Source organism: Dendrobates tinctorius, unplaced genomic scaffold, assembly GCF_039654945.1.
Source record: "Dendrobates tinctorius isolate UK_male_01 unplaced genomic scaffold, ASM3965494v1 ptg000104l, whole genome shotgun sequence".
Taxonomy (NCBI): domain Eukaryota; kingdom Metazoa; phylum Chordata; class Amphibia; order Anura; family Dendrobatidae; genus Dendrobates; species Dendrobates tinctorius.
The window spans coordinates 15,474,606-15,494,703 of record NW_027361772.1 but is presented as its reverse complement, the minus strand read 5'-3'; the positions used below and the strand labels follow the sequence as shown (position 1 = coordinate 15,494,703).

The window sequence follows — 20,098 nt, the reverse complement described above, 5'->3', positions numbered from 1 at the left end:
TGGCGTGAAGTAAGGAGTTGGTAGCCGTAGTCTTTCTGAAGATGTCCGTCTGTAAAAACCCGGCAGGGTCCCTCCTAACAGTAACATCTAGAAAATCCAAAGCCTCTGAACTATACGTAAATGTTAAATGGATGTTACGGTCATTGCTGTTCAAAGTGGTCATCAACCGCTCAAGGTCGACGGGCGTGCCCTGCCAGATGAAGAAGACATCATCAATGTACCGCGTCCAAAAGGGGACGCGGCCCATTGACGAAACCTCATCTGACAGAAAGAGGTCCCTCTCCCACAGCCCCAGGAATAGGCCCGCATAAGAAGGCGCGAAGGCCGCTCCCATTGCGGTACCCTGGAGCTGCAGGTAGAAGGACCCCTTGAACACAAAGAAATTGTGTGTGAGAGTGAACTCTAATAGCTCCAGCAGAAGGTCCCTTAGGCCTAATGATAGGCCAGATGTATTCAGAAAAAATCTCACGGCTCTCAATCCGTCAGTATGTTTGATGTTAGTATAAAGGGACTCTACATCTGCTGAAACTAAAAGAGTATCACTCTCAAGGCAAAGCCCGTCGACCCTGCGCAGAAGATCCCCAGTGTCACGGAGGAAGGAAGGAAGGCTGGACACAAGCGGTTGCAGATGGTAATCTATCCATTTATTAACATTCTCCAGGAAATTGCCCCGTCCAGATACAATTGGTCGTCCGGGTGGTACGGAGACATTCTTATGTATCTTAGGGAGTAAGTACAACGTAGGGATCGCAGGTTCAGATACCAATAATGCCGAACATAGCGGCTTAGTGATAATGACGTCCTGCAGAGATGTTTTTAATATAGTTTCCAACTGAGATGAATAGGCCGAGAGGGGATTATACGTCAGCTTCCTGTAACAGGATTTGTTGTTTAACTGACGAAATGCCTGTCTCTCGTACATCTCAGTTGGCCACAGGACGACATTACCACCCTTATCAGCCAGTTTGATAAGAACACCTGGCAGTTTTTGTAAATATCCCAAACGCTGTCTTTCCTCCCTATTAAGGTTATCTCCAGCAATAAAGCTGGGAATTTTGTACAGTTCTTCCATAACCACCCGGACGAACATATCAATATTGGCACAGGAAGATAACGCAGGGAACTTAGTTGATCGTGGGCGAATTGAAGGAGGGATCTTACCTCCATCAGGGCAATTTTCCAAGGAGAGTTCCTCAAGTATCCTCAAAGCCTCCTGTTCCTCCTCTGTGGGAAACAATGTAGAAGCATCATTAGAATCAAAGTACCTTTTGAACAGCAACGACCTAGCAAAAAGATGTACATCCTTAATAGTCCCAAAAAGGTCAAAGTGAGAGGCTGGACTGAAGGAGAGACCCCTGCCGAGGAGACACAGATCGGCATCAGAGAGACTTAGCTCACTTAAGTTAATCACCTTATTGTCACGCTTGGGATGGATCACGTTTCTTCTATACGGATGGAATGTATGATCGCGTAGTCTAGAAGTCTCATTCGTTGCAGTAGTGGATACGGAAGAGAGGTCTGAGTGTCCACTCAAAGATGACACAGAAAGAGAAGATGTCTTACGTAGATTGGAATGATGAACCACATTCCTTCTCCACATATATACCCTTTTGGACTGATAGTCCTTAATATCCCGGTTAAATTTTGCTATTTGATTATCCTGGATTTGTTTAACCAAAGAGTCCATGGATTTGTCTAGATCTTCTTCAAATTTCTGTAATTTGTCTACTGGATAACCATTGCGGAGCTCATTAAGTGTAGTGTCAATTAACAAATCCAGGCTATCAATGGTGGAGGTATTATGTTCAATTAAACATTGCATAAGAAACATTGAGCAATTATTACATGACTCCTCCCACTTGGCTATAAAGGTCTCATCCTCAATAGGGAAAGAGGGAATGACTTTTACCCTGAGACCTCTAGGAATCATTTTATTGTTTTTATATTTTTCCAACAAAGACCGATTCCACCATAGTTTAGATCGTTTAGAGAGCAAAATTTTAACAGAACCAAATTTGTCTTCAAAACCACTATCCCCAGATGGCTGCACACCCGCCATGTTGGCGCCAAACACCTGGTCCATTTGTGAAAGCCAAGATTTTTCTTTGGCCCGGAAATCCATGTTGTCAGTCAAAATTCCTGTGCATAACACAGTAAAAATCAATGATAAATAAAAATGACAGACCACAAGGCTGAAACAGTATAACATCATATATTACATGTGGGTGCAGATGAAAAGAAAACCAACACAATCAGCCCATGGAAAATCAGTGTGGGACACACTGTAATCAATAAGAAGCAGCAAAAGGAAATCAGTGCATAGATGTCCAAGGTATGATAAAATCACAAATCTTTATTAAATAACACAGGTAGAAAAGCACAAACAATGACAAACAAAGGGTGACACAAGCAGAAGCAGAGCAAAGGGGTATACAGTGTCAAAAACCTCACTCTGACCCTTATCGTAAGTAGACACCTGGTGGTAAAAATTTTTAAGTATCCAAGTCTAAACACCCAATATATAACAGGCAGACCAGTGAAAAGCAGTAAGGGGTAAAATCCCCAGCTGGACAGCCATATAATCAGGGGTGAAGTTACAAAGACACAGAAGCAAGGTAAACATACCAGGAGGGGAGAGGGGAGAGACACTGGATCCCAAGCTCAGCTGACCCCAACGTACGTTTCGGAAATGATCTTCCTTCCTCAGGGGGCGTGTCAATAGGGTGTAAATTGCGGTTTAAATAGGGGAGGTAAAAACAAGCACCAATCATGAGGGGTGACGCTGACCAATCCCACCACATCCCCCATCGCTGCCTGGGCTGGCGCTGATCAGCACGGGGCCCCATGACGTCAGACGCCAGACCACAGGCAGACGGGGGCGGGACAGGAAGTGCATCCACCCACACATGTACAGGAACAGGAAAGACGGCCTCGGCCATCTTGGATATGGGCAAAGGCAGGAAATCTGCCAGAACTGTGAAGGGGAATAGTTAGCGTCCCTGAAAGGACCTTACAAGATAGAAGATAGACCTTACAAGATAGAAGCGGGCTGAATAGCGCTACAACTAATGAAGTACCCTAATATAACAATGTAGTAATGCATCACCAAAAAAATTAATTAATATATAGGGGAGCGCAAATAGGGCATTAACAAGAAATGGAGATGTAAACTAAGTGTATAAATTACAACTGGGCAGCAAGAATAATCAGTAAGATGTGAGGCAGAGCACATAATATTACAGAGTTAATAACAATAACCAGTGTTCAGTGCCCATACCTATCATATATAATCGAATACCTGATTTTAAATACATAAAGCCGCACAAGAGCTGTATGCGTGTCGATATATACATCAGTATACACATCCATAATATTGAGCCATAAAATACACCTACATATGGATACAGCAACGTCATTAGTACAGCATTCATAATATTGAGATGGAGAAAAGAAAAAAATAAAAATAATAATAATAATAAGGACTAGGGTACCACCATATTCTCCATGAAAATGTGCCATAAATTAAACTTGCACATAAATACAGAGACATTATTAGACCAACATTCATAGTATTGTGATGAAAAAACGATGAGGCCTTGAAACCGCCAAATTCGCCATTCAGAATGTGCCATAGAATAAACTGGCACATAAAGACAGAGGCATTATTAGTCCAGCATTCATAGTATTGCAATGAGGGAAAAAAATGAGGCCTTGAAACCGCCATATTCTCCATACAACAATGGAGGAGTAGATGTATCTTCATCTTCCCAAGTAGGATATCCATCCAACCCAACAAGGAAAGCCACAAGAAAAGCATCAGACAGGTGCCTGCAATTAAAACTAAAATAAAAACAAATGTTAAAACCAAAGACACAAAGAGTCACCCAACTGGCAGCAGCAGAAAAGGGGATAGAGAGGATAATCACAAAAATGGAGCAAATGACAGACACTCATTGAGCCCCCTCGGATGAACCGTTTGCAACTTCCAGATCCACCTGGTTTCCAATTGACCCAGCCTTTTAGATAGGCCCCCACCTCTGATATCTATTCTCAGAGCCTCTATGCCACGCACTTTAAATAAAGATGCGTCACATTTATGATGATCTTTGAAGTGCTTGGGAATAGTTCTCAGGGTGGAGTCATCCATGTGGTCCTGTGCCGCCTGGATCCCCAACACATGCTCCCGCACACGGACCTTTAGTTGGCGTGTTGTAAGGCCAACATAAATAAGATCACACGGACAAGTAGCGTAATAAATTACGTATCTTGTCGTGCATGTGATTCGTTGTTTAATGGTGAAAGTTTGATCACCATCTGAGTTGGTGAAATCATTGCATCGCAATATGTTGGGGCAGGCAACACAGTGACCACATGGAGAACAACCAGCCCTGAGAGTAAAGGAGTCCAGGAATGAGGGTCTAAAACCACCAGAATAGTGACTAGAGACCAAATGGTCTCTTAAATTTTTTGCCCGTCGAAATGCCAAAGACGGTTTTTTGGTGGTGAATTTATTAATGACTGGGTCAATCCGGAGTATAGGCCAGGCCTTTTGTAAAGCCGTCCGAACGGCATTAGATCTGGAGTTGTAAGTGGTAACGAACCTCACAACCTGCCGATCCCTAGACTCAGTGGATAACCCCGTTTTATACAGTAAATCTTGTCTAGAAGTATGTTTGGCACGATTAAAGGCTCGCTTCAGTGATCTACGGCTGTATCCACGATCTAAAAAGCGTTGACGGAGCTCATTTGCACGATGGAAGAAAGTTTCATCCGTCGAACAAATACGACGTAATCGTAAAAATTGTCCAACTGGGACAGATTTAATAATATGTTCTGGATGAGATGACGTGGCGTGAAGTAAGGAGTTGGTAGCCGTAGTCTTTCTGAAGATGTCCGTCTGTAAAAACCCGGCAGGGTCCCTCCTAACAGTAACATCTAGAAAATCCAAAGCCTCTGAACTATACGTAAATGTTAAATGGATGTTACGGTCATTGCTGTTCAAAGTGGTCATCAACCGCTCAAGGTCGACGGGTGTGCCCTGCCAGATGAAGAAGACATCATCAATGTACCGCGTCCAAAAGGGGACGCGGCCCATTGACGAAACCTCATCTGACAGAAAGAGGTCCCTCTCCCACAGCCCCAGGAATAGGCCCGCATAAGAAGGCGCGAAGGCCGCTCCCATTGCGGTACCCTGGAGCTGCAGGTAGAAGGACCCCTTGAACACAAAGAAATTGTGTGTGAGAGTGAACTCTAATAGCTCCAGCAGAAGGTCCCTTAGGCCTAATGATAGGCCAGATGTATTCAGAAAAAATCTCACGGCTCTCAATCCGTCAGTATGTTTGATGTTAGTATAAAGGGACTCACTGAGACTGTGTAAAATGAGGATGATTGACCTCATGGAGATCAACATCCAACACTGCGGAGACACCATCACGTGTTTCTCAACGCAAGCAATGACTAGCCAGGTCTTTCCCCGGGAAGGAACAACCACGGGAAGGGCAGTCTCCAATGAAGGAAACCACCTATGCCAAAACATGGTATCCATCCACAGACAGCTGTTTTGGGGTATTTGCCCCTCATCAGTGTGGAGTAGCAAACTGGCTAGTAGGAGCAATGCCTAGTAGAAGACTGTGTAAAATGAGGATGATTGACCTCATGGAGATCAACATCCAACACTGCGGAGACACCATCACGTGTTTCTCAACGCAGTGATTCTAGAGCACTGCCCCCATCCCTTATGGGATGGCTTCTGTTTTGCATATAATACGTCACTGAGAGACACAGAAAAGAATCCAGACAATTACAATTCATTCAAACTGGAGGTGCTGGCGCTTGCATGGGCCATGACGAAGAAATTTGCAGAGTACCTGACGGGGTCAGAAATACATGTGCTAACGGACAACAACCTCAACCACTAGAACCTCAAGTTTTCTTACTAAATGTCTTGCCATGGAAAAAATCCAAGAGAACTATTAAACTTCTTTTGCATATATTGACCGCAGCAAGTTGATTGATACCCTCCCATTGGAAGTAAAACTCTCCCCGTCTCTTCTCGACTTATTCGTTAAGATCAAGGATGTTGGAAATTATGAATATCACACTGCTTGGAATGAAATTTTGGTTGAGAGATTTAATCTCATTTGGTCCTCTGGGGATACTTTCTGGATACCTCTGAATATAATCTTTATTTATATAGCGCCAACATATTCCACAGCGCTTTACAGTTTAACAGTTTCAAACACAAATCATAAGTAACAACATTAACAATACAATAATTAAAGCAAAATAAGTTGACCCTGCTCCTGAGAGCTTAAAATCTACAATGAGGTGGGGTAGATACAAAGTACAGGTGCGTATTTACAATGGTGCATTTACAAAAAGGTCAAAAAGGCACCTGGCCCTGATGGTGTATCTCCAATGTGTCTGAAAGTATGTGCTGCCCAGCTTGCCCCTATACTGACAAATATATACAATGTGTCACTGAAAGAGTGCGTTTTACCTCAGTGTTGGAAAAATTCCACAATTATCCCTGTCCCCAAGAAAGTGGGATCCTCTGAGTTGAATGACTATAGACCAGTAGCACTCACATCTGTAGCTATGAAAGTCTTCGAAAGAATTATGATGTCCCACCTGATAAAATTCACGCAGAAGCTATGGGACCCGCTTCAGTTTGCCTATAAGGAGAATCGTTCGGCAAACGACACTGTCTATCTGGCACTGAAGTACATTTTGGATCATACAGATGAACTGCACTCATATGTCCGGATTCTTTTCATGGACTTTAGCTCAGCGTTCAATACCATTGATCCGAATTTACTTCATAAGAAAATGGTAGCTCTTGGAGTCCCTCTCAACTTATGCTTGTGGATTTATAACTTCCTGACAGCCAGGATACAGAGTGTAAAAGTTGGGCCATTCACTTCGGACACCTTGGTCACAAACATCGGGGCACCTCAGGGGTGTGTTTTGTCCCCGTTACTGTTTTCTCTCTATACGAATGATTGCATCTCTTCAGCAGACTCAGTAAAAATCTTGAAATTTGCCGATGATATGACACTGATTGGTGTCATCAGGGGAAATGCTGAAGACTTGTATTGGAGTGAGGTGGAAAGAATATGTGACTGGTGGAAAGCCAATAATCTTGTGCTCAACACTAAAAAAACTGCTGAGATGGTTGTGGATTTTAGGAAAGATCAACATGAGATACTTCCAATCTACATCCATGACAAAGTGGTTCTTAGGGTCACAGAGACCAAATTCCTTGGTGTTATCATCTCTCATGATCTTAAATGGGGAAAAACGTGGATGCTGTTATAAGAAAAGCACAACAGAGGATGTTCTTCCTGCGTCAGCTGAAAAGATATGGTTTGTCTAAGAATCTGCTGATCTTATTCTTTAATGCTGTCATCAGATCTGTGATTTGTTCCTCTCTGATAGTCTGGTATGGGGGAGCCACTGCGCATGACAAACTCCGCTTACAAAGGACTTTCAGAACAGCAGAGAGAATTATAGGTTCCCCCCTGCCTAAAATCCAGGATCTTTATGATAAGAGTATTCGATCCCACGCATTGAAAATTTCATCCGATCCCTCTCACCCGGGACACTCCTCATTCCAACTACTCCCTTCAGGACGTCGCTTCAGAGTCCCCAAATGCAGCACCAACCGCCATATGAACAGCTTCTATCCACTCTCTGTTCAACAATTAAATCGTCATGTGTAGACTATATACTGTATCTGTCTTGTTAGATGTTACTTGTTGTATCTGTTGTTATATATTATGTTGCCTCTTTGCCACAAAGAATTCCTTGTATATATGTAATATGTACTTGACGATAATAAATTTGATTTGATTGATTTGATTTGACAATGGTGGTCCAGCCATCTTGAGGGAGTGGGGGATAGATGGAGATAGTGAATGGGCTACACACGCACACTTACACATAAAATGACTTCGATTAGGGAACGTGATAGGCCGCTCTGAACAAATGTGTTTTGAGGGAGAGCCTAAAACTATGCAAATTGTGCTGGTCTTAATTTCTTGGGGTATAGCATTCCAGAGGATTGGAGCAGCACGGGAGAAGTCTTGGAGTCAGGAGTGGGAGCTACTGATTAGTGCAGAGGTTAGTTGAAAGTCGTTTGCAGAGCGCAGCGGTTGGCTAGGCCGATAGACAGAAATGAGGGAGGAGATGTAGGGGGGCGCCGCACTGTGGAGAGCTTTGTGGGTGAGACACATACTTTGAATTGGATCCTATAATGAATGGGCAGCCAGTGTAACGACTGGCGAAGAGGGGACGAGTCCGAGTACCGACTAGCCTGATGGATGACCCTCGCTGCTGCATTAAGGATAGACTGGAGAGGGCAAAGTCGAGTGAGGGGGAGGCCAATTAATAGAGCATTGCAGTAGTCCAGGCGGGAGTGTATCAAGGCAACAGTGAGAGTTTTTGTTGTTTCCATGGTGAGAAAAGGGCGGTTTCTAGAGATGTTCTTTAGGTGTAAGCGGCATGATTGGGCAAGAGATTGTATATGGGAGGTGAAGGAGATATTAGGTCAAACATAACACCCAGACAGCACACCTGCTGCTGGGGTGCTATTGTGGTGCCACCCACGGAGAGGAAATGTCAGATTTAGGGAGGTTTGTAGACGGCGGGAGCAGAACAAGTTCAGTTTTGGAGAGGTTGAGTTTCAGATAGAGAGCGGACATGATGTCGGAGACTGTGTACAGTCACTGGCGTTCTGTAGTACAGCGGGGGTAAGGTCAGGGGATGATGTGTATATCTATGTGTGTCATCAGCATAAAGATGGTACTGAAAGCCAAATCCGCTGATGGTCTGTCCATTTGGGACCGTGTAGAGAGAGGACAGAAGGGGGCCAACGACTGAGCCCTGAGGTACCCCGACAGTGAGAGGAAGAGGAGATGAAGTGGAGCCAGCGAACAGAACACTGAAGGAGCAGTCAGAAAGATAGGGAGAGAACCAGAAGAGAGTAGTGTCCTTAATGCCTAGTGACTGGAGCCTAGAGAGTAGGAGATGGTGGTTGACTGTGTCGAAAGCTGGAGAAAGTTTGAGAAGAATGAGCAGAGAGTGGTCACCTTTACATTTTGCTGTCAGAAGGTCATTCACCACTTTTCGACCCGAGACCGAAGGGTATGTATGAGTTATAGCTACACCCAGCAGGTGGGCACGGCCTTGATACACACACTAATCACCCATTGCACGGCCACGTGGTTGGAGCATGGCCTCACTCTACAAGTGCATGGAGAGAGGCAGTGCCCACTGGCCGGGGGTATGTATAACTCATACATACCCTTCAGTCCCGGCTCAGAAATCAGCAATTCCCTGCAGCCCACAGGTCACATGCTGAGGGATTCATAAGTCTGGAGTCACACAGAATAACTGCACACTAATCAATTTGGACCGGACAACCCCATTAAGCTGATGACAGTAGATCTAACTGCAATCCCATGTAAAACTTAGCTGACATAGAGTGATATCAATTCAGTAATCTAAAGCTCTACTACATCAGTAATGGAATCATATGGGGGGAGCATAAATCTACTCCCTAGCCTCCAGCTAGGACTAATATAGCATAGCACACTACAGTATACAGTACATCCTGCTCGCGTGCGTCTTGGATCACATGCTTTTTAACAAAATGTAGCAGAAAATGCCATTCTCACCTGCGTCACCATCTTTACGTTCATGTGCTCTGTATGATTCCTTCACAGACCTCAGTTAACACTTCCCCAGAGGCGGCATGTTAAAACCGGAAAACTCTGTTAAAATAAATCCACTCCTGTTGCAGTAGCGCCTCTTCTCTTTTGTCCCCTGAGAAAATGTTATTGTATCTTATAGATTTTGATACGCTGAACACGAATATGTGCTCCAAAAGTCTGAATCACATAAGGTTTTTAAAGAGGGTCATGAGGAGGTGGATTGCAGCGATGCACAAACATTTCAGCACCCACGGCCAGGAGAAAGCCACGTTGGGAAAGGTCAATTCATGTCCTGGAGGATAATCATGACAAACAGTTCCCATCAGGTCAGCCTAAAATGGCAACTCAGAAGGAGGATCAGATAGATGAATTGGAAGACAAGGTGGTTGACTCAATTTATCAGAAGGATTTATGGCCCATTAAAAAATCTGAGCTATTTCCTCCAAAAACAATGAAGGCACCATCAGCCCTTTGATATCACATGAATATGGGGAACTTTCACACCACTTATCTAATCTTACCTAATTAAGGATTCTCTCTTTAAACTTAGTGTTTGTTTATTGAAATGTCCATGTATCACACCATACCTGTGCTCTTTACTGTATATAATTAGGTTTGTTCAAATATTTTGTTATATCAGCCCAGAGGCGTATCTAGGCTTTCTGGCACCCGGGGCAAGAATTCGGTTTGGCGCCCCCCCCCCCCCCCCAAGTACATATGCGACTTGCGCACTTAGCTATGTACCTGCGAGCTGCTCTTCCTAATGCTCTCAATGTTCAGTAAAAAACTGAGAGAAGCAGGAAGAGAAGCTCGTTGTCACAAGACCATAACTATGAAAATCGCATATGAGTGAAGTGTCCATGTGATGAGTACTGGAACCTGCAGAGCTGAGTCCTGACATTGCAGCTTCTGAATTCTCACAACGAATGCACTGCACACTTTTAGGATTCTCCCTTGCCATTGTACAGTCATGTCAGCACAAGTATGTGATTTATATACTTCTGGCCACATTCCGACTAGACGTGCCCGGCCTCGCTCTGTTCATTTTCATTGAGTGAGGCCACACATGTCTAGTCAGCATGTGACCGCATGTATGTAAATTACCGGCACCAGAGAATCCTGACAGCGTTCAGTGAGCACTGTGAGAATTCAGAAGTCTGCAGTCACATAGAATGACAGCAGACTCAGCACAAACCTGGACAAGCCCTATAATGTTCCTAACAAATAAAAACAAGAGAATTAGTCAGTATCACAAATATTTACATCCAGGTACCTTATAGATGACGTCGTCTCTGCAGTCAGTCACCTTTTCTTCTAGACCCCATGATGAGTTTTCTCATCCACATCTCGTCTCTGTAGACATCCATCTTCTCCGGTCTTCTGCAGCAAATCTCCACACGACGCTCTTAAAGATAGAAGTGTCATTATAATGCTCCTAAATAAAAATATCTGCAATATACTGTCACCTCACACTATTCCCCACTAGCATCCCACCTGTTCACCATACTCATATATTTACCCCCTCACTCTCTATACTGTCTGCTCACACATATCCCTGACTCCCCATACTGTGTCCACTTACATTAACCCATTCGCTCCCCATACTGTCTGCACCAATCCCCCATACTGTTTCCTCCTACATACTCTTTATTTTGTGTCCTCAAATCTCCCCACACATTAAATCCCCCCATCCCCAATCCCCCACACACATTAAGTACCCCCCATCCCCACTCCAAATCCCCCCCACACATTAAATCCCCCATCCCCACTCCAAATCCCCCCCACACATTAAATCCCCCACCCCCACTCCAAATCCCCCCACACATTAACGCCCCCACACATTAACCCCCATCCCCATTCATTAACCCCCGCACACATTAACCCAATCCCCACTCATTAACCTCATCACCACTCCAAATCCCCCCACACATTAAATAACCATCTCCACTCCAAATACCCCCACACATTAACCCCCATCCCCATTCATTAACCCCCACACACATTAACCCCCATCCCCACTCATTAACCCCCATCCCCACTCATTAACGCCCCCACACATTAACCCCCATCCCCATTCATTAACCCCCGCACACATTAACCCAATCCCCACTCATTAACCCCCATCACATTAAATAACCCCCCCATCTCCACTCCAAATCCCCCCACACATTAATCCCATGGCATCCCCACTCATTAACCCCCACACACATTAACCCCCATCCCCACTTATTAACCCCCATCCCCACTCTAAATACCCCCACACATTAACCGCCATCCCCTCTACAAATCCCCCCCCATCTCCACTCATTAACTCCCCCTCATCTCCCATCTTCGGTGGTTCTTCAGCTCCACAGAGGAGCACACTTACCACCAGCGTTTGCTTTGGGCGCCGGGGAGTGACGTCAGCAGCGTAATCACATGACCTGATCACGATGCTGACGTCGCTCTGGCCCGGCGGTCAGAGCTTCATTTGTACTGGCGTCTGTATAGACGCCAGTACAATTGTTCCCTGGGAGCCGGCGCGGCCTCCTTCTATGCGCCGGCTGTCAGCTTGACAGCTGACACAGAGAACCGCCGACTCTCAGGCCGGGGGGGGCGGCAGAACGCAGCCGCCAAGGAGGACACTGCAGACCGCTGCATTAGGCGGCCCGACTGCGCCCCACTGCTGGCTGCGCCCGGGGCAACTGCCCCGGCTGCCCCCCCCTAGATACGCCACTGTATCAGCCTGATGAAGGGACGTAAGCAGTCCAGAAAGCTTGCTTTGTAACATCTTTCACTATATTTTGTTAGCCATTAAAAGTTATCACACCCAAAGATTCCTATTTTGTTTCTCTCACTGAGAGCACTTTATAAATATTTGTTCATATGGGCACACAGCGTTGCAGCTACTGTTCATATGGGCATACAGCGTTGCAGCTACTGTTCATATGGGCACACAGTGTTGCAGCTATAGTTCATAAGGGCACACAGTGTTGCAGCTATAGTTCATATGGGCATACAGCGTTGCAGCTACTGTTCATATGGGCACACAGTGTTGCAGTTATTATTCATATGGGCACACAGTGTTGCAGCTATAGTTCATATGGGCATACAGCGTTGCAGCTACTGTTCATATGTGCACACAGTGTTGCAGCTATAGTTCATATGGGCATACAGCGTTGCAGATATAGTTCATAAGGGCACACAGTGTTGCAGCTATAGTTCATATGGGCATACAGAGTTGCAGCTACTGTTCATATGGGCACACAGTGTTGCAGCTATAGTTCATAAGGGCACACAGTGTTGCAGCTATAGTTCATATGGGCATACAGCGTTGCAGCTACTGTTCATATGGGCACACAGTGTTGCAGTTATTATTCATATGGGCATACAGCATTGCAGCTACTGTTCATATGGGCACACAGCATTGCAGCTACTGTTCATATGGGCACACAGTTTTGCAGCTATAGTTCATAAGGGCACACAGTGTTGCAGCTATAGTTCATATGGGCACACAGTGTTGCTGTTATAGTTCATATGGGCACACAGAGTTGCAGCTATAGTTCATATGGGCACACAGCGTTGCAGTTATAGTTCATATGGGCACACAGCGTTGCAGTTATAGTTCATATGGGCACACAGAGTTGCAGCTACTGTTCATATGGGCATACAGTGTAGCAGCTACTGTTCATATGGGCATAGAGCGTTGCAGCTATAGTTCATATGGGCACACATTGTTGCAGTTATAGTTCATATGGGCACACAGCGTTACAGCTGTAGTTCATATGGGCACACAGTGTTGCAGTTATAGTTCATATGGGAACACAGAGTTGCAGCTACTGTTCATATGGGCACACAGTGTTGCAGTTATTATTCATATGGGCATACAGCATTGCAGCTATAGTTCATATGGGCACACAGTGTTGCAGTTATTGTTCATAAGGGCACACAGTGTTGCAGCTATAGTTCATATGGGCACACAGTGTTGCAGTTACTGTTCATATGGGCACACAGCGTTGCAGCTACTGTTCATATGGGCACACAGTGTTGCAGCTATAGTTCATTAAAGCAGAAAGTTTGATCGCAATGTTTTATAGGATCGGATAATGTGGAGGCCATGTACTATAAGAGGGACAAGGAGGGGGTCATACGGTATTTTGTGCAGAAAGCACAGTGAGGGCAATTATTTATTCAGCACCCAGTATAGACAGATATTTTTTATACAAGGGGCATTATAATGACACTATTATTTAAGGGTACCATGTTGGGATGTGCTACAGAGGACTGGAAAAGAGAGAAGTCTGCAGGGATGAGCGATGTAGGTGAAAAGTCACCATGGGATTGGACAAGATGTAGAAGAAAAGAAAAGAAATGATTCCAATGAGAGAAAACATCGCCGGCATGTGTATTTGTGATACTGACTACATCTAAATCAGTCTGTGGTTCCTGTATTCTCTAAAGAGAACGACATTCTGTTTATTCACTACAGGCTTTGGGTTTGTGTCTACGGTGTCTTCAAGCTGATGGCGTATCTGCCAAGTTTTCCAAAGTGAAGACACTTCAGGAAAATGTCAGAGCTGCTTTTCCTGTAACGGCGGCTTTGTGGTGGTCTTGCCATCATTTTTTGTGGTGGCTCCACCACCTGCATCTTTTCTCTGTACTTTCAACTATAAGGAGCATGCGGCTTTGAAAAAAAGTCTCCTGAAGAATGACCATGTAACTGTTTCACGCTTCTGAGCCCTGAAGCTGTTAAAAGATGTAAAAAGAAAAAAAGACTGACCACATGCAGAGCAATGTCATTTCTACAAGAGGAATATGCCTGAAATCGATGTGTAAACACTCCCTTATGTTGCTCTTCGGAGAGGTGCGTTATTTCAATTCTCGCCTCAGGCAGCAGAAAAGCTAAAATCATTTCTTGACCATAATACATTATATCTGCAACTCCTGGTTCCTTCCTTTTCATTTTCAGTGTGCAGCTTCCTTCCCTTATCCCCCCTCTTACCTACACCTCCCACTTCTTTTATTAATTTGTTCTCTTTGTGGTCCTAATTCCTGTATTCTGTGCTCATGTTATATGCCATCACTTAATTTTATGTTTGCTGTAACATGATTGCTACTAAAGTGTGTGCGTGCGTGTGGAGAATTGCCGGAAGTGATAGCTGTCAGCTAAATGAGCTTTTATGCAGCTATCGACATTGTATGGGCTCTTATTACATGTTGTACAGCCTCACACATCTGTGTGCAGGGTTGGACTGGCCCACCAGAGAACCGGAGAATCCTCCGGTGGGCCCTATCTTCTTCCTTAGGAGAGTTCATAGTGCAAACCTTGCAGCTGCCTTGGGACTCTTGAGTGGGGAAGAAAGGTGGGCCCCCTGAATCAAATCCTCTGGTGGGCCCAGTGTTCTTCAGTCTGACACTGTCTGTGTGAATTGTCCAAGTATTGTCTGATTTCTTATCGAACAGGACTTGTACCCATTGGGATGTACTAAAAAGAATGAAGAAAAGGAATAAATAAAAAGAATGAACATAGTAACTTATCGGTCCAAAAATATGAAGATTTCTTATGCATCTTGGCCATGGAATGATATGTATAATGGGTATATAGGCACGGGACTATGGAATGGAGGATATGTATGATGGGTATATGGGCACGGGACTATGGGATGGAGGATATGTATGATGGGTATATGGGCACGGGACTATGGGATGGAGGATATGTATGATGGGTATATGGGCACGGGACTATAGGATGGAGGATATGTATGATGGGTATATGGGCACGGGACTATGGGATGGAGGATATGTATGATGGGTATATGGGTACGGGACTATGGGATGGAGGATATGTATGATGGGTATATGGACACGGGACTATAGGATGGAGGATATGTATGATGGGTATATGGGCACGGGACTATGGGATGGAGGATATGTATGATGGGTATATGGGCACAGGACTATGGAATGGAGGATATGTATGATGGGTATATGGGCATGGGACTATGGGATGGAGGATATGTATGATGGGTATATGGGTACGGGACTATGGGATGGAGGATATGTATGATGGGTATATGGGCATGGGACTATGGGATGGAGGATATGTATGATGGGTATATGGACACGGGACTATAGGATGGAGGATATGTATGATGGGTATATGGGCACGGGACTATGGGATGGAGGATATGTATGATGGGTATATGGGCACAGGACTATGGAATGGAGGATATGTATGATGGGTATATGGGCACAGGACTATGGAATGGAGGATATGTATGATGGGTATATGGACACGGGACTGTAGGATGGAGGATATGTATGATGGGTATATGGACACGGGACTATAGGATGGAGGATTTGTATGATGGGTATATGGGTACGGGACTATAGGATGGCGGATATGTATGATGGGTATATGGGCACGGGACTATGGAATGGAGGATATGTATGATGGGTATATGGACACGGGACTATGGAATGGAGGATATGTATGATGAGTATATGGACACGGGACTATGGAATGGAGGATATGTATGATGGGTATATGAGCACGGGACTATAGGATGGAGGATATGTATGATGGGTATATGGGTACGGGACTATAGGATGGCGGATATGTATGATGGGCATATGGGCACGGGACTATAGGATGGAGGATATGTATGATGGGTATATGGGTACGGGACTATGGGATGGAGGATATGTATGATGGGTATATGGGCACGGGACTATAGGATGGAGGATATGTATGATGGGTATATGGGCACGGGACTATGGAATGGAGGATATGTATGATGGGTATATGGACACGGGACTATGGAATGGAGGATATGTATGATGGGTATATGGGCACGGGACTATAGGATGGAGGATATGTATGATGGGTATATGGGTACGGGACTATGGGATGGAGGATATGTATGATGGGTATATGGACACGGGACTATGGAATGGAGGATATGTATGATGGGTATATGGGCACGGGACTATAGGATGGAGGATATGTATGATGGGTATATGGGTACGGGACTATGGGATGGAGGATATGTATGATGGGTATATGGGCACGGGACTATAGGATGGAGGATATGTATGATGGGTATATGGGCACGGGACTATGGAATGGAGGATATGTATGATGGGTATATGGACACGGGACTATGGAATGGAGGATATGTATGATGGGTATATGGGCACGGGACTATAGGATGGAGGATATGTATGATGGGTATATGGGTACGGGACTATGGGATGGAGGATATGTATGATGGGTATATGGGCACAGGACTATAGGATGGAGGATATGTATGATGGGTATATGGGCACGGGACTATAGGATGGAGGATATGTATGATGGGTATATGGGCACGGGGCTATGGGATGGCGAATATGTATGATGGGTATATGGACACGGGACTATGGAATGGAGGATATGTATGATGGGTATATGGGCACGGGACTATAGGATGGAGGATATGTATGATGGGTATATGGGTACGGGACTATGGAATGGAGGATATGTATGATGGGTATATGGACACGGGACTATGGAATGGAGGATATGTATGATGGGTATATGGGCACGGGACTATAGGATGGAGGATATGTATGATGGGTATATGGGCACGGGACTATGGAATGGAGGATATGTATGATGGGTATATGGACACGGGACTATGGAATGGAGGATATGTATGATGGGTATATGGGCACGGGACTATAGGATGGAGGATATGTATGATGGGTATATGGGCACGGGACTATAGGATGGAGGATATGTATGATGGGTATATGGGTACGGGACTATGGGATGAGGATATGTATGATGGGTATATGGGCACGGGACTATAGGATGGAGGATATGTATGATGGGTATATGGGTACGGGACTATGGGATGGAGGATATGTATGATGGGTAAATGGGCACGGGACTATGGGATGGAGGATATGTATGATGGGTATATGGACACGGGACTATGGAATGGAGGATATGTATGATGGGTATATGGACACGGGACTATGGAATGGAGGATATGTATGATGGGTATATGGGCACGGGACTATAGGATGGAGGATATGTATGATGGGTATATGGGCACGGGACTATAGGATGGAGGATATGTATGATGGGTATATGGGTACGGGACTATGGGATGAGGATATGTATGATGGGTATATGGGCACGGGACTATAGGATGGAGGATATGTATGATGGGTATATGGGTACGGGACTATGGGATGGAGGATATGTATGATGGGTAAATGGGCACGGGACTATGGGATGGAGGATATGTATGATGGGTATAAGGACACGGGACTATGGAATGGAGGATATGTATGATGGGTATATGGGCACGGGACTATAGGATGGAGGATATGTATGATGGGTATATGGGTACGGAACTATGGGATGGAGGATATGTATGATGGGTATATGGGCACGGGACTATGGGATGGAGGATATGTATGATGGGTATATGGGTACGGGACTATGGGATGGAGGATATGTATGATGGGTATATGGGCACGGGACTATGGGATGGAGGATATGTATGATGGGTATATGGGTACGGGACTATGGGATGGAGGATATGTATGATGGGTATATAGGCACGGGACTATAGGATGGAGGATATGTATGATGGGTATATGGACACGGGACTATGGAATGGAGGATATGTATGATGGGTATATGGGCACGGGACTATAGGATGGAGGATATGTATGATGGGTATATGGGTACGGGACTATGGGATGGAGGATATGTATGATGGGTATATGGGCACAGGACTATAGGATGGAGGATATGTATGATGGGTATATGGGTACGGGACTATGGGATGGAGGATATGTATGATGGGTATATGGGCACGGGACTATGGGATGGAGGATATGTATGATGGGTATATGGGTACGGGACTATGGGATGGAGGATATGTATAATGGGTATATAGGCACGGGACTATAGGATGGAGGATATGTATGATGGGTATATGGGCACGGGACTATGGAATGGAGGATATGTATGATGGGTATATGGACACGGGACTATGGAATGGAGGATATGTATAATGGGTATATGGGCACCGGACTATGGAAGGGAGGATATGTATGATAGGTATATGGACACGGGACTATGGAATGGAGGATATGTATGATGGGTATATGGACACGGGACTATAGGATGGAGGATATGTATGATGGGTATATGGGTACGGGACTATGGGATGGAGGATATGTATGATGGGTATATGGGCACGGGACTATGGGATGGAGGATATGTATGATGGGTATATGGGTACGGGACTATGGGATGGAGGATATGTATAATGGGTATATAGGCACGGGACTATAGGATGGAGGATATGTATGATGGGTATATGGGCACGGGACTATGGAATGGAGGATATGTATGATGGGTATATGGGCACGGGACTATAGGATGGAGGATATGTATGATGGGTATATGGGTACGGGACTATGGGATGGAGGATATGTATGATGGGTATATGGGCACGGGACTATAGGATGGAGGATATGTATGATGGGTATATGGGTACGGGACTATGGGATGGAGGATATGTATGATGGGTATATGGGCACGGGACTATGGGATGGAGGATATGTATGATGGGTATATGGGTACGGGACTATGGGATGGAGGATATGTATAATGGGTATATAGGCACGGGACTATAGGATGGAGGATATGTATGATGGGTATATGGGCACGGGACTATGGAATGGAGGATATGTATGATGGGTATATGGACACGGGACTATGGAATGGAGGATATGTATAATGGGTATATGGGCACCGGACTATGGAAGGGAGGATATGTATGATAGGTATATGGACACGGGACTATGGAATGGAGGATATGTATGATGGGTATATGGACACGGGACTATGGAATGGAGGATATGTATGATGGGTATATGGGCACGGGACTATAGCATGGAGGATATGTATGATGGGTATATGGGTACGGGACTATGGGATGGAGGATATGTATGATGGGTATATGGGCACGGGACTATGGGATGGAGGATATGTATGATGGGTATATGGGCACGGGACTATGGAATGGAGAATATGTATGATGGGTATATGGACACGGGACTATGGGATGGAGGATAATCATTATAATTTGTTATAAGTAACCACAGTTAGTTACTATGCCCGGGCAACGCCAGGCTCTTCAGCTAGTTATCTATATATATTTCAAGTTCATTCCCCACTTATGAATCACAGTGAATATAATATACACCTGTATATATGGGATGTGTTCATTGCTTTGTTATCTACACATATTTCCTGTTCATTCCCCACCTATAAAGCACAAGGAATATAATATACACCTGTTTATATGGGATATGTGTTCATTGAGAGTCGGAATAGG

General features: G+C 44.8%; 1 protein-coding gene across 1 annotated transcript; it reads right to left on the bottom strand.

Moving 5' to 3' along the window:
* Positions 1-1,169: 1,169 nt before the first annotated feature.
* On the bottom strand, positions 1,170-2,704 carry LOC141100462 (uncharacterized). Its single transcript, XM_073588969.1, has 3 exons — positions 2,626-2,704; positions 1,412-2,139; positions 1,170-1,224 (listed from the first exon to the last, which is right to left on the bottom strand). The coding sequence occupies exons 2-3, from the start codon at positions 2,120-2,122 to the stop codon at positions 1,204-1,206; spliced, it is 732 nt and encodes a 243-aa protein (XP_073445070.1). The 5' UTR covers positions 2,123-2,139; positions 2,626-2,704; the 3' UTR covers positions 1,170-1,203.
* Positions 2,705-20,098: the final 17,394 nt, after the last annotated feature.

Bases quoted from the DNA above. Each gene is read 5' to 3' on its own strand.
- LOC141100462 (XM_073588969.1), bottom strand. From the start codon at position 2,122: ATGGATTTCCGGGCCAAAGAAAAATCTTGGCTTTCACAAATGGACCAG. The intron at 1,225-1,411 runs GTGATTAACTTA...TGTTTCCCACAG, and splicing joins ATCCCAAGCGTGACAATAAG to AGGAGGAACAGGAGGCTTTG.